Source organism: Amia ocellicauda, chromosome 10, assembly GCF_036373705.1.
Source record: "Amia ocellicauda isolate fAmiCal2 chromosome 10, fAmiCal2.hap1, whole genome shotgun sequence".
Classification (NCBI taxonomy): domain Eukaryota; kingdom Metazoa; phylum Chordata; class Actinopteri; order Amiiformes; family Amiidae; genus Amia; species Amia ocellicauda.
Window position 1 is genome coordinate 20876142 of NC_089859.1, and position 13952 is coordinate 20890093.

A 13952-nucleotide genomic window follows, 5' to 3' on the forward strand; every position below is an offset into this window, starting at 1 on the left:
GTTAACAGACTAATTAGAAATATCAGCATGAGAAGGAACTCCCCGTCCACTTTATCTTTGCCGTAACGGAAAACAGACTTCCTGCCATTCAGTGATAAGGCACCTACTGTACTACAGACTAGATATTGCCTTTTCACTTCATTCACATGTTTATTGCTTTTAAAGTGCGAAAATCTATTTTTTTCCCAACAGATTCAAAAAAACTTTGAAATGTAATTTTGCTTTCAACTGTGTTATGAAATATTTAACGACTTTGCCACCAATGTAAATATCTACTACCCTTCTGTGCTGAAAATTGCTATATTTGATTTGGGCGCAGTGCCTCAGCTTATAATTTTAAAATGTTATAAATAAACAATCATTTTTTTAAATTGCATTTTATTTTTTAATATAGCGGAGAAGTAAAATTGATCTACATTTAAGCCATTTCAGGTTGAGTTGAATAAGCAGGGGGTGTTGAAACAGCATGCATTCAAAAGCTGCAAGATAGGAAACTGGTAATTATTAAAAGTCTGATTTATGTGTCCAGATAACTTAATTCACCCTTTAATAATGGGGAGCGTGGACACACACGATACACTTTGTGTTAACCCCCGTGAGAGGGGATTTCCGAGTAAACCCAAATGAGGTAATAAATAATAATAAAGTATTGTTATACTACTGAATACAATAATTGTTATTTCTGAGCATGTAACCCACTAGTAAGACAAACACACACAAAATAAAGGTTTCTCTCACTATAAACAAGATGTGAGCTACATACCAGCACAGGACTGGGAGGGTGATTTACTGGTGTGTGACTGACAGCGGGGCTCAGATATCAAAGCTGTCCCTGGAGGTGTTGGACTGACCTAATCCAACTGAACATTAGTATCAGTTCTGAAACCATCAGATATTATTACATATTATTACAGGGGGGGCAACTAAACAAAAGTTCAGTTGATCCAAATTAAGGATGAAACCCTTCACTGGGAACAATATTATGTGTCATTTCAGCTCGGATTCAGTCGATGGTGGAGTGAAAGTTTAAATGCACATGAACTGAAGGCAGGAATGTAAAGAACAGCTCCTGCACCGCTCCCGCCTGGGGCTCACACAGCAGATTGCCTCGCAGCTCGAGGGCCGGGATGCTCACCTTCTCTGCCTTTGGCTGCGGAGAACTACTTTCAATTATATGTGGGGATTGAAATTATGGTATCATAAAATTGCTGTTTGTGCCAAGATTTCCTGCATGGTACAATATTTATAAACCTTCAGCAGTTAATTTTCTTATTCAATGCCCCGACACCAATGTAGTGATTTGCACAAGCAATATAACAGCCTTACTCTATTAACTCATTAACTCTGCATTAGAGAGATTGTAACTTTGGAAAGATGTGTCCCTTTTGTTTGCTGGTATTTGCACACACCACAATTGAGCAGTTTGTCAATATTGCCGTGTTTTCTGTGACCTGAAAGGGTGTAGTTTCCTCTCAGAGTTTCCTGTGGAAATGTGCCAGCCCTGCACACAGACTGTCCCAGGGAGAGACGTCCTTTAACATCCTTTTATTTCAGTGCTGATTTATAGACACGTTATAAGCGAGTGACTTCACGTTGCTTTCTATTTATGGGACTTGTGGAAAAGTTTGAAAGCACTTTGTGTTTCCATAAACATTTATTGTTACCATCATTGCACTCTAGGGTTGCTGTGGACAATAAACAAGTTTACAATGTCTTAAAAGTACATAAATATGATAAAAAATGAGACAATATATAATATACACGATACAAATGGAATGTATATATAATAAAACATTTTATTTCAAAAGATATAGTATATAAACAGTCTTTAGTGATTACAAGTATAGCTCAGTTTCAATATTAACACATGGCATACAAAATAAATGCAGTAATAAAATAATAACAGGCATGGTGCACTAGATAGCTTAGTTCGCGGTCATGCCTTTACTCCCGGGAGACATGGACCAAGACTAAAGCAGTGACCAAACAATTCTCTACAAATATTAAACACGATACAAATCACAATGTAAAATAGCAGCACAATGCAGAAACAAAATCAAACACTATCTGTTTATTGTGGCAGATACCAAAAGGTGGTAGGAAACGCCGATTGAATAAAGTTAAACACTTCTACGCAAAGATGAAAGGAGAAACAGTATTCATCTACAAATTTGTTTTGTGGTTTTTGTAGATTTAGTAGTGACATTTTTTAAAACCTCTGGCATATAGACACCTGCAACTTTATCACATTTTGTTAGAGCTTCCTTTCAACTAGAATACATTGCAATTTGAAAGCAAGCTGCTGATGTTTTTCTCCACCCAGATCATTAACTCTGTACATTTGCTGTGGACATTCAAGAACAGAATTAATGTAAACATACTCGTAATTAAACAATAACCATGACAAATGCAGGTGAAAATGCAGTAAAACACTATAATACAAGAACAGCAGTCCCAGGGTGGTGGAAATGTACTCAGTTATTGTCCAGTAGAACAATTCAGGACAATTTATGCAAATATGCTTTTTTAAAGGAAACAAACGAGAAATAAAAACCATATAAAACAAAATGTAAACAAAATAGGACATTGTAAATTAGACAGTAGCAGGAACATCCGAGGGCTAGTGTGGCATCAGACACACGGCACACAACGATCCTCTCCAGTTTAAGGGCTCACTTTCTTTCGTTTCACCTTGATGAGCCTTCTTATGGGAAAGTCAGTCTTTAGTTTTCTCCCTGGAACACATTATTAAATAAAAAACATGAGGCAGGGTAGACATATCCCACAAACTGTACATTATCGACACTCCGGTTTCATGCTTTAATGTGTCTAGCCTGTATATCTGGGGCACTCATCTTTAAATTATAATCATACATCTAAATTGGGATGTTTGTAGCCACCCCTCTATTTAAACAGGCTTCGGCAGAGCCAGGGATTTGTATATCGTGACACACGCTGGCGCTCAAAGGCTCAGAAAGACGTGGCTGTTCTCTGGTCGGGCCCCTCGGTTGAAGTCAGTGTCGGGGATGTCGTTTCTCCACGTACCTTTGATGCAGACTCGAGTGCAGGATTGCTGGTCGACAAAGTTGTTGTTGTTGCCTCCACAGCCCGTGTAGATGAACTCAACGCAGGACTTGGAGTTCTGGTTGTAGTAATAGCGAGGCAGGGCCGCCGAGCAGGAGCCTGCGTCCAGGGGATCCAGGCAGAGGAGGGGGACACCTGGGACACAAGAGACAAATCGCTGAGGATGAGACGTTTCCCCACGCTGCGTACATGCAGAGATGTGTGTGGACATTACAGGTATCAGCTGGGTTGCAGGAATAAGCAATCAAAACCTCCTGCAGTTTATAGTCAGGGTTTGGGATGACAGTTTATTCGTTTATCGAGGCACTGTGTACAAATATTGCAGTGCTCTGAAATCTAGACAAAGTTATTATTACTTTAGGTCTTGAATGAACATTTAGATTATGGTAGATATAAAAATACATAGATTTCCCTTTGTTTTTCCATCTGAACAACTTCAACAGTATGACAAAAGCATCAGTCTAGCCGAAACTGTCATATTACAGTGCTCTGCTGCAGATGGCACAGAAGGGCTTGTAATTGATAACTACAGTATAGGGCTGAAAATGATACATGTGTGTTTCTACAACATGCTCAAGAGAACTTACTTTTCTGAGGTTCGCACTTCTCAGAGCAGGATTTTTTGTCCATGAAGCGATTGTCGTTGCCCAGACAGCCTCCGTACTCAAAAGCTTCACACTGCATGGAGGTGAAATTGAAGAAGTATCTCTTGAGGATCGCCCGGCACTGTCCCTCGTCCATGTCCAGCCGGCACACTTTAGGCACCTCTGAAAGAACGAGACAGAAACTGCTTTAGTCGTCCTGTTTTTGTCCCGAGATCTTCGCCAAGCCACAATATATCTATCGAATTTGTAAACTATTAAAGAATGGGTTGAGCATTGTTATTATCATCATTTTTACTCAGTTTTCCTATTTCAAATGAATGGATTGAATGCAGTGGCACATGCTGGTATGTGGATGACACAGAGAAGCGAGCAAATAAAGAGATTGTTTTAGACCCCTGTTACATATTCATTCGAGGTGATATCGCTCTGAGTTTGTCTCTTGAGACTGTCTAAAAATCAAAGCATGTGTTATTTGGGTTTTCAATATCCTGAAAGTAAATGGAGCAAATAATTGGCAAGCTTGAAAAAACAAAACCTCAGCTAGGATTATATGTGCGATCCATTCAGAGCACAGTTTGGGGGAAATACAGGTGAAGTTTAGCTGAAAAGATTTAAACTATAGTAATTGTGTTTTTGGGCTGAGCCATAGCTCTTATACCGTGAAAGCATTGTGTAAATGCTTCACAGAGAACACCAGTCAATAAAAACACATTTACAACTGAAACTGAGTGAAAAGACATCTTTAAAACGGATTGTAATTGTAAAACCCCTGTTACACACAAAAAGTCAGTAGTTTGAACTTTAGCACTGATTTAGCACTAACTTTAACTGATTCACAAAATATTGGACATGCAACACATACACACACATAAAGCATAATTGTTAATGACACTATTCTACAGATGGTACAGTATTCCACTGTTACATAACTGTAAAAGTTTAGTCTATCACTACAGATACTTGATTTGGTTGTTTTTGATTGCAGGCTCTGAGACTGGGAGTAGATACTCACTCGGGATCTTCCAGCAGCTCTTCTCGCAGTCCTCAAACGTGGGGAAGTTGTTGGGGTTGCCCCCGCAGCCCCCATAGCTGAACTCCTCGCACTGCTGCGTGTATCTGTTGTAGTAGAAGCGGGGCAGCAAGGCCCGGCAGGGACCCTCGTCCACCGGCAGCAGACACATCTCTGAAACAAAGCACAGGCATCAGCTACCTGTAAACATACTACTGGATGAATGCATCTACCCAATTATATTTCCATAATATGCAACTGCATGCACTTGAAATGAAAGAGTTTGATACTTAAACATAATGTACGCTGTAAACTGTTTCCAGTTCTAGAGCAATCAAATGAAAAATAATTTGAAGTCTCCCTGCTTATGTGTACGAGTAATCTGCCTCTGGAGTCTGATCCTTTACATGGTCCCAAAAGTTTAACATGAAGCCAAAGTATGAAGTTTGCCCTTACCTTTCGGTGTCAGAGCAGACACTTGAACCAGCAGCAGCAAAGCTGTAACGCAAAGCGGCGCAAACGAACCCATTGGTGCACAAAACTGCCCCAGTGCAGAAGTCCCGATTGGAAAGTTTGCAGGACGTACCAGTGTGTGTCCACAGTGTTTTATAGCCAGAGCCGGGGGCGGGCCGGTGAGTCACTGGGTTTCTGCTCCTCCGTCTTTCTCCGAGTCCTGAATCATGAGGTTTTACATCACTGGGGTTTTACCCGGGGGATCAGAAAGAAAGTAAAACAATGTTGGCCAATTCGCGGTTGTAGCTCAGTGGCGACACCCTTTTGTGTTGAAGCCAAAGAAATGATGTCAGCATACAACTTCAGGGAATTTTGGATATGGACGTGCAGGGCAGTTCCTTATCATCGGTATTATTATGAGGAGGAGGCTCTTATCTATGGCTGATGTGAGATCATCATGGAAAAACAAAACGTACATCCCTAATAAGTTGTACTAAATGGTGCGTTTTGATTGCTAATAGTGTAACTTCTAGCAATACACGAACCCGCGACAGGGACAGGTGTGTACGTTTTCATTGGGTCTGTCTGGCATTTTGTCCTGTGAAACTTAGTTAACTAAAGTTTGTATTTATTTATTTTATTTTTTTATCACCACTTGGTTATATCAGTGCATGTGCTATACTTATTATTATCATTTATTTCTTAGTAGAGGCCCTTATCCAGGGCGACTTACAAAATATAAAAATGAGTTTTTCCTGGCAGTGATGAGAATAAAATAGTTTCAGTTATCAAATGACAGGTTTAATAAGAGACTGAGACACAGTTTTATATCAGCAGCTCCGTTACAGCCGTTGCAGCCAACAACACACTGCCGGGACTCTTTGAACTGCCCTCAATTAACTAATTTAGATGGATGTTTGAGTCAGACCAAACGATAATCTGATTTATTATAAAACACCGAATTCATAGTCTGGTTTGTTTTTCACCACATAAATTATTGAAATACCGTTATAATCTTATTATATACACCGATCAGCCATAACATTATGACCACTGACAGGTGAAGTGAATAACACTGATAATCTCGTTATCATGGCACCTGTCAGTGGGTGGGATATATTAGGCAGCAAGTGAACATTTTGTCCTCAAAGTTGATGTGTTAGAAGCAGGAAAAATGGGCAAGCGTAAGGATCTGAGCGACTTTGACAAGGGCCAAATTGTGATGGCTAGATGACTGGGTCAGAGCATCTCCAAAACTGCAGCTCTTGTGGGGTGTTCCCGGTCTGCAGTGGTCAGTACCTATCAAAGGTGGTCCAAGGAAGGAAAAGCGGTGAACCGGTGACAGGGTCATGGGCGGCCAAGGCTCACTGATGCACGTGGGGAGCGAAGGCTGGCTCGTGTGGTCCAATCCAACAGATGAGCTACTGTAGCTCAAATTGCTGAAAAAGTGAATGCTGGTTCTGATAGAAAGGTGTCAGAACACACAGTGCGTCGCAGTTTGTTGCGTATGGGGCTGCGTAGCCGCAGACCAGTCAGGGTGCCCATGCTGACCCCTGTGCACTGCCGAAAGCGCCTACAATGGGCACGTGAGCATCAGAACTGGACCACGGAGCAATGGAAGAAGGTGGCCTGGTCTGATGTATCACAAGTTCAAGGTGTTGACTTGGCCTCCAAATTCCCCAGATCTCAATCCAATCGAGCATCTGTGGGATGTGCTGGACAAACAAGTCCGATCCATGGAGGCCCCACCTCGCAACTTACAGGACTTAAAGGATCTGCTGTTAACATCTTGGTGCCAGATACCACAGCACACCTTCAGAGGTCTAGTGGAGTCCACGCCTAGACGGGTCAGGGCTGTTTTGGTGGCAAAAGGGGGACCTACACAATATTAGGCAGGTGTTCATAATGTTATGGCTGATCGGTGTATATATGTAAATATCAATGTATAGCTTATGCTATGTACATAAAGCAGCGATAATGATCAACACATGCGTGTAAACAGCCGCATCCATTGCTCCCAGTTCGGCAGCTCATGCCTTTGACCCTATGACGTAATTTCAAAATCGTAGTCGTCAAAAATCTACGCCACAGAATCTGTGCACCTGTGTGGGTATGATTTGTTTTGAAGGTGGGTTTTATAAATTCGTGTTTTGAAAGTAAATTTTTTGGTGATTTGTACCACAGGACGCATAGGAATGTTTTTGACAGTGATTTTACTCCATAGGATCATCAGTTACATTAACATTTTTGGCGCTTTTAAGATCATGAACCCATTCTGGAATTCATACAAAATGACTTGTTACAAAATGATTGTACATATTCCTTACAGAACCCCCTCCCCAGCTCAGTATTAATAATTAAATCTCGTTGTTTTATATGATTACCTTTTGTTTGATCTTATTAGTATTTGTCCCCCCACCACACACCCACCTTAAACAAAACATAGCTCTCGATTGTTAAACATGACACATTTAAGTTGTGTACTGTTACCCCAGATATCCCTCACCCTCAACTCTCCAGACCAACCTTAAAAACAGTAGCCGTCAGAACTCATTACCTGCTTTTGACGTAGTGGCGGTTCTAGACCCTTTCAACTGGGAGGGCCTGGCTGGGGCCAGTTGTAATATTAGGGGGGCCATCAGTTTCTCCGCATTGCTGGAGTTGGGGGGTGTATTGTCCGATTAGATTTCTTAAGAGGGGGGGGGTGCTGATGGAGATTTGTCCGCGATGTTAGCGGGGGTGTTAATGGTGCTAGTAAGGGGGCCACGGAGGGGCCAAGCTTGCTGTCACGGGGGCACTGGCCCCCCCTCAGAACGGCCACTGTTTTGACGTCATACTGCTCTCAAAGATATGACTTACTAGTTAAATGTCATCAGAAGAAACAATTAATATTTAACTGTAGATAATCACAGGCTGCTATGTTTATTCATGCACAGCTGGTATATTTCCATATCTTAACAGGCAGTCACTACGAAAATAGAGCCTGCTTGTGGGGAACATTTCCTTTAATTTCCTTTTACAGATTATGCTAGCTGGGAAATGTTGTTATAGCATTAAGAAGTTGTGATTTTGGTCCAGAGCCCAAGGTTTTATGGTGTGAGCCTTTATTCAGATAAAAATAGTAAACCATGGCTTAAATGATCAGGAAGAATCAGAGTGATATATTATGAATGTAAAATACAGGCTGCAAGAGAGAGAGAAGGAAGTGTTTGAAATTTTAAGATAAATATCAGTTTATGAATATCAAGAGGATGTTCAACACACATGTCTAAAGGTTTGTCCTCCAATATAAACACTTCAGGCTGATTTAGTGTTTTCTAATTTTAAGACGCCTTTGTTATAAGACCAAACACATGCAATATCTGCCTTCAGAAGACAATAATAATAACAATTTGAACTTGTTTTATTAGATTTTTTTCAGAATTAAAACTAAGAAAAGATTAAATGTTTTATGTCATGATCCTATTTTTTCAAGGAACTATTTCAGGTTTTAAGGATCACATATATATTTGGGGTTTCATTTTGTTCAGGACATATCTATATATTATTATATACAGGAAATATATATCATCATCATCATCATCATCATCTGCCCACAACGGTCCCCTGCTGGATGAAGGCTCCTAAAGATATTTCCACTTGCATAATCTATAGTATCTCTTTTCCATGCCACTGCAAAGTGTATGGTTTCATCTTCCCATCTTTTATATGGTTGTCTTCTAGGTCTACTTTCATCTCTTGTGATCCATTCAATAGCTTCCTTTGTATATCTTTGATCTGTTCTTCTCACACTGTGTCCGGCCCACTGCCACTTTAACATTTTCACTCTTTCAATTATGTCACATCTTTTTGTTTGTTCTCAGATCCATTCACTTATTTTTCTATATCTTGTTATTCCAAGCAGACATCTCTCCATGCTTCTTTGTGTCATCTGCAATTTTGCATGACCGCGTTTCACAACCACAAGTGAGCATTGCTAGTACGCATTGATCAAATACTTTCTCATCAGGCAAGTGGGTGTATTTCCTTTCAACTGCATACCATTTTCACTCCTGTTTTAATCCTGCTTCTTCTCTTGCTTATATGGTTGGTTGTGTCCTGAAGACAATTTGTAGTGTATACTAATAATTAATTATGATATTCATGTCAATGTAATTTTTTTTATTTTGTGTCACATTTATGAGAGTCATTGAATAACCTTCATGAATAAATGATACATTTAAAACACATCTAAATATTTCAGTTTTTGTGAGAATTCTATAATATTCTGTAGTGCCTTCATAAAATTAAATAAACACCTGGAAATCAGACAGGAATTGTACATCTATTTAACAAAGAATATTACATGGTACAAAGGGATGGGACACATTATGACTTATTTCCACGAGTACAGTGTGTTCAATATTATTAAACATACTTCCACGTGTAAAATGTGCTCCTTGAATCATAATAATTTTGAATCAGTGACTTTTCAAAGAATCCAGATAAATCCACGGCTATGTTGTCCTTTTATGGTCCTTTGTGCAGGCCGTAGACGTGAATAGTAGCTGCAGATTTTCACAACATTTTCACAGTTATGTATTCTGAAGAGTTCATGACCCGACTCTGAGGCTCCCATCGAAGGAGATTGTGATGTTTGATTTGGATCCTTTACAGTTGTGTTCTTGGAACTGGAAAATACACAAAGATTTAATTCCCTAAAAGTGGTACCAATCAAACCCATCATATATATACAGTATTATACTATCTATACATATATACAGTAATTACATGGTTTCTATGAACACAAACACTTAGCCCAAACCATGCCATGGAGGTTTTGTTCAGCCCCTTGGTTGGGGTTCCCTGGTGGAAAGCCCTCCGCCCTTGGCACTCATGTGTGCTTTTCTGATCAACAGGATGCACCCAGTCCCCCAGTGGAGGAGGCCAGCAGCTGAACCAAAAAACAATTCTCGCCCAGAGCGGACGTCAGCGCTCTGAGTGGATCTCGGCTTCACGAAATTGCAGATCGCACTGAAAATTGCAGAGAGAGAGGAGCAGATTCTCGGCTGCTGCTGCTTCATTTTCCACCAGCTCTTCACGGGACAGTGGAGTCGTCCCAGACTCACCCAAGCACCATGATCTATTTTATTGATCGGTCTTTCATTTACTGATGCCAACACCTCTTATCGCACTGCTCCCTCCTCCCACACGACACAGTCACGCTGGATGGCCACACGGCAAGCTCATTTCATGGCTCTTTATTCTCATTACAAAATCAATTATCACTAATTAACCAGCCGGTTTGACTGTGAGCAGCGTTGATTAGTTTTTATCATGACTCATCAGACCACTTTTATGGTCTATTTGGCACCTCATAAGCCCCATATGTGGTTGCTATGATCAAATTGGATGTTAGAAACACGCTACATGCACTACAGTATCTATATCAATTATTGTATGTTCAATTCTAAGTTGTGTTGCTTCATGACTACTTGAGAATGAATAGAAACCAGGTTGCTTGGCCCTCGATGTTTTAGGTAAAATACTATCTGTTCAATGGGTCCTGTAGCTTAGTCCTCCACTCCCTGCATGTTAAAGACCCAGGAGATCCCAAGTGTGTCTCACATACAAACACAAAGTCCTTAATTAGTCTTATTAAATGCACTGATTACAACCAAATATTCACTGCTATCATTCAGCACAGAAAGTGAGAGGGATATTCAGAAATCCAGTCCACGTATCTTTATTACTTCTTTTGTGCTGTAATTGTGTGTGTGTTGTTGTTTTTTCTGCAGTGACCTTGGAAAACAGTGTCTTTAGTGTCCCATCTTTGCTTTTAACATTTAACATTTATCAAGTGAGTTTAGCTGCTGCATGAATATTGCAGCTGGTAATTTGAAGGATCTGAACACTTAAGTATTATTTGCAATGACGGGTTTGGGTTAAGTCAAGATTAGATGTGTCATTTTGTGGGCCTAGTCTGCCTAGTATGATGTCCCCTTGACCTACATTAACGTTAAAAGGCCAGGTAAATTTGACATACCTATATTTGAAAATGTTCCCTTTAAATGACAACAGCTTTCAACATTTTGTGTAATTGAACTAAATGGGGAAAACATTTATAGATGTTCATGTGTGTGTGTCTATAGTTCTCAGAATTCTAGGCTAATGAATTGAAACCTTTAATATTATATGAGATGTGTTAAATAAACTGTAGATCTCGGTTTAATCAGATTAAGAGATTAAGATGTTTATACAGATTACTTTAAAACCCAGACTGGAGAGGGGCTGCAGGTCTCTTTAGGGCTGTACCAGCGAGCCGAGGAGCGGGCAGGGACAGAGGGCAGCTCACTTTAAGTGGCGGTATGTTTCGTTGTACTTTTAACAAAACTTTTAGCCAGCTCGTATGGGTTTCTTTGTGCACTTACTGCAGTGAACTGTACTGTTCAATCTTGTACACTGAATACCTATTAGAAAACAAATGATAGGTTATGCTACACATGTTCATGGTGTATAGCCAATCAAGCCAACAACTACTACTGACATATATAAGAAAACTATTTGTAGTTTTGGTGTTTAGATTATGTGATTCTAAGTTTTAGCTGTTGTTTTGCCCATGTTTCCATAGAAAATGCCCGTAATTAATGTGGACGATTTGACAGACAAGGATAAACTCAAAATGGAAGTAGATCAACTGAAGATCGAGGTGAAACTCGAGAGAGCGCTGGTAAGTTCGGCACCAAGGAAATGTTTTATAATATACAGTACTGTTTATGTATTTGGAGACATTGTAGTTAATCAAACTGCAATCAATACTGACAATAACATGGATCCTTAAAAGAAGAAGATAATAAGATTGTGCCAAATTATGTAGTGACTTTATTTTTCTCTTTCTTATTTTTTTTGTAGGCACTGATAATGCTTAGCGTATGCAGTGGGAAATCTGTAAACGGTGTGCTATTGAAATGTTGAATACGTGTGTCTCTTACTGAGTGACTTTGCAGTAAATATATCTTAAAGAGACACAGTATATTAAATACATGTAAATATATCTTGATGAGACACAGCAATGTAAACGCCTGTTGAAAACACCCTTGATGGTTGCCTTATTTAGATTCAAGGACTGACAGTTTAAAGCTCTGTGGAAAGGGTTAAACAAGTTAGCATTTCATTCATGCATTCTTTAATAGTGGAGCAGTTCCTGTGAATTTCATTTGGTTAAGGTGGTTAATTTTTAATTATAAGCCATACAAAAAGCGTATACGTCTTCAAAACCACATTCTATAACTGTTATGTATAATCTTTTCTGTCACAGAGAGCTGAGGGTGCCGAGGAACGCACAAAGGATATTTTACATTTTGAAACATTACCCCTGCATTCTGATCTGAGCTGTAACACAAGGTCAGATTAGGTGGGAATACATTTACAAACAATATATAAATATATAGCACCATTCACTTGTTATAATGTTGCAACACATCGACTGTTTTCGAGGCATTTTCTAAAATTATTTTCCGTCCTGGTATAATGTTTATTTTGCTATATAACCAAAGATATACATCTTTTCCCAAATATTAACCTGTTATTGTTGTTTTTTCAGTAACCTATTAAAGGGAAGAGAGCTCACGCTGTTGAGATTACAGTTTACTTACCCTGTGCAATGTTTGCAGTAATAGGTTTACCTTGATCCACAGCGTTGGCACACTAAGAGAGCTGATCGGCATGCCTTCCCATTTATTTTAGTCTTTTCCATTACCCATACAGGGTTGGGGTCAATTTTGTCAGTTTTTCCAATCCAATTCCATTTGCAAATCCTTTTCAAGTTCAGTGCCAATTCTGTCAAATGGCAAAAAGCTCTGGAATTGGAATTTAGAATGGGTCAGAAAAGGGAAGATTGGGAATTCACAGAGCGGATGTGACCCCCACTCTGTCTCTGTGGATCCCATTGCAGGTCTCCAAATGCTGTGAGGAGGTGCGAGATTACATCGAAAGTGGATCAGGTGAGGATCCCCTCGTGAAAGGAATTCCTGAGGAGAAGAACCCATTCAAGGAGAAGGGAGGCTGTGTGCTGTGTTAACCTGGATGGCAGAGAAGAACTTCCTTTACTTTAGGAGACATGGACACCTATAACATTGGATCACAGCAGTGATAGCCAAGATTCAAGAAACACCCAAAAACAAATTCTCACCTTGCACCACATCAGTCTGTGTTTCCCAAAACAGTGCATTTAAATCCCTATTTAAAGTGATATAGTAACATATGAAATACTGTGCAATGATTGTGAGCTTTGTTAGATGGAATATGTTTAATTTCCCTGAGACCCTGTTGTCTCTGCACCATCTGTTTCAGTGCCCAACGTAACACTTTCATTAAATGAGCTTGTTTACAACAGGACAGTGCTTTTTTTGGGGTCCCAAATGTTTAAGGATTTGATTTTTATTTACAGAAGAAAAATACATATTGTTGAAATTGGTATAATTATACTATGTTGTTTTTCTTTTCTGAAGATTAAAACTGAATTTAATATAATAAGTTGAAAGCGCAATTGTAGTTCTCGCAGGACGAGATCTGGAGATAAAGTATTCCTTTTGATATATCCAGACCAAGTCAAAACCCAGTTGACACAGCTGCCAATCACACATTCAGTACCAGCACCTGACAGAGGATGCTTTCATCTACTTCCCATCAAGTGCTTTGCTATGAATATATGAAGGGTGGGTTGGTTAAAGCTTTGATTTGATCAGGGCCTGGCAATCAGTTTGGAAGCAGCATGCATTAGGGACTGGGAATTGGGAAACCTTCCTGATTCACCACATTCA

At 39.7% G+C, this 13952-nt stretch overlaps 1 protein-coding gene and 1 long non-coding RNA gene across 2 annotated transcripts; one reads left to right on the forward strand and one right to left on the reverse strand.

Annotated features, from left to right (window-relative positions):
* Nucleotides 1–1776: 1776 nt before the first annotated feature.
* On the reverse strand, nt 1777–5363 carry tfpi2 (tissue factor pathway inhibitor 2). The gene is made up of 5 exons (XM_066715479.1): nt 5155–5363; nt 4702–4872; nt 3672–3851; nt 3046–3219; nt 1777–2735 (listed from the first exon to the last, which is right to left on the reverse strand). Exons 1-5 carry the CDS (start codon nt 5225–5227, stop codon nt 2665–2667), a joined length of 669 nt encoding a protein of 222 aa, XP_066571576.1. The 5' UTR covers nt 5228–5363; the 3' UTR covers nt 1777–2664.
* Nucleotides 5364–11769: 6406 nt separating this feature from the next.
* LOC136760187 (uncharacterized) lies at nt 11770–13271 on the forward strand. The gene is made up of 3 exons (XR_010820170.1): nt 11770–11860; nt 12449–12544; nt 13085–13271. It is a non-coding gene; the product is annotated as an uncharacterized LOC136760187 (long non-coding RNA).
* The last annotated feature ends 681 nt before the right edge of the window (nt 13272–13952 follow it).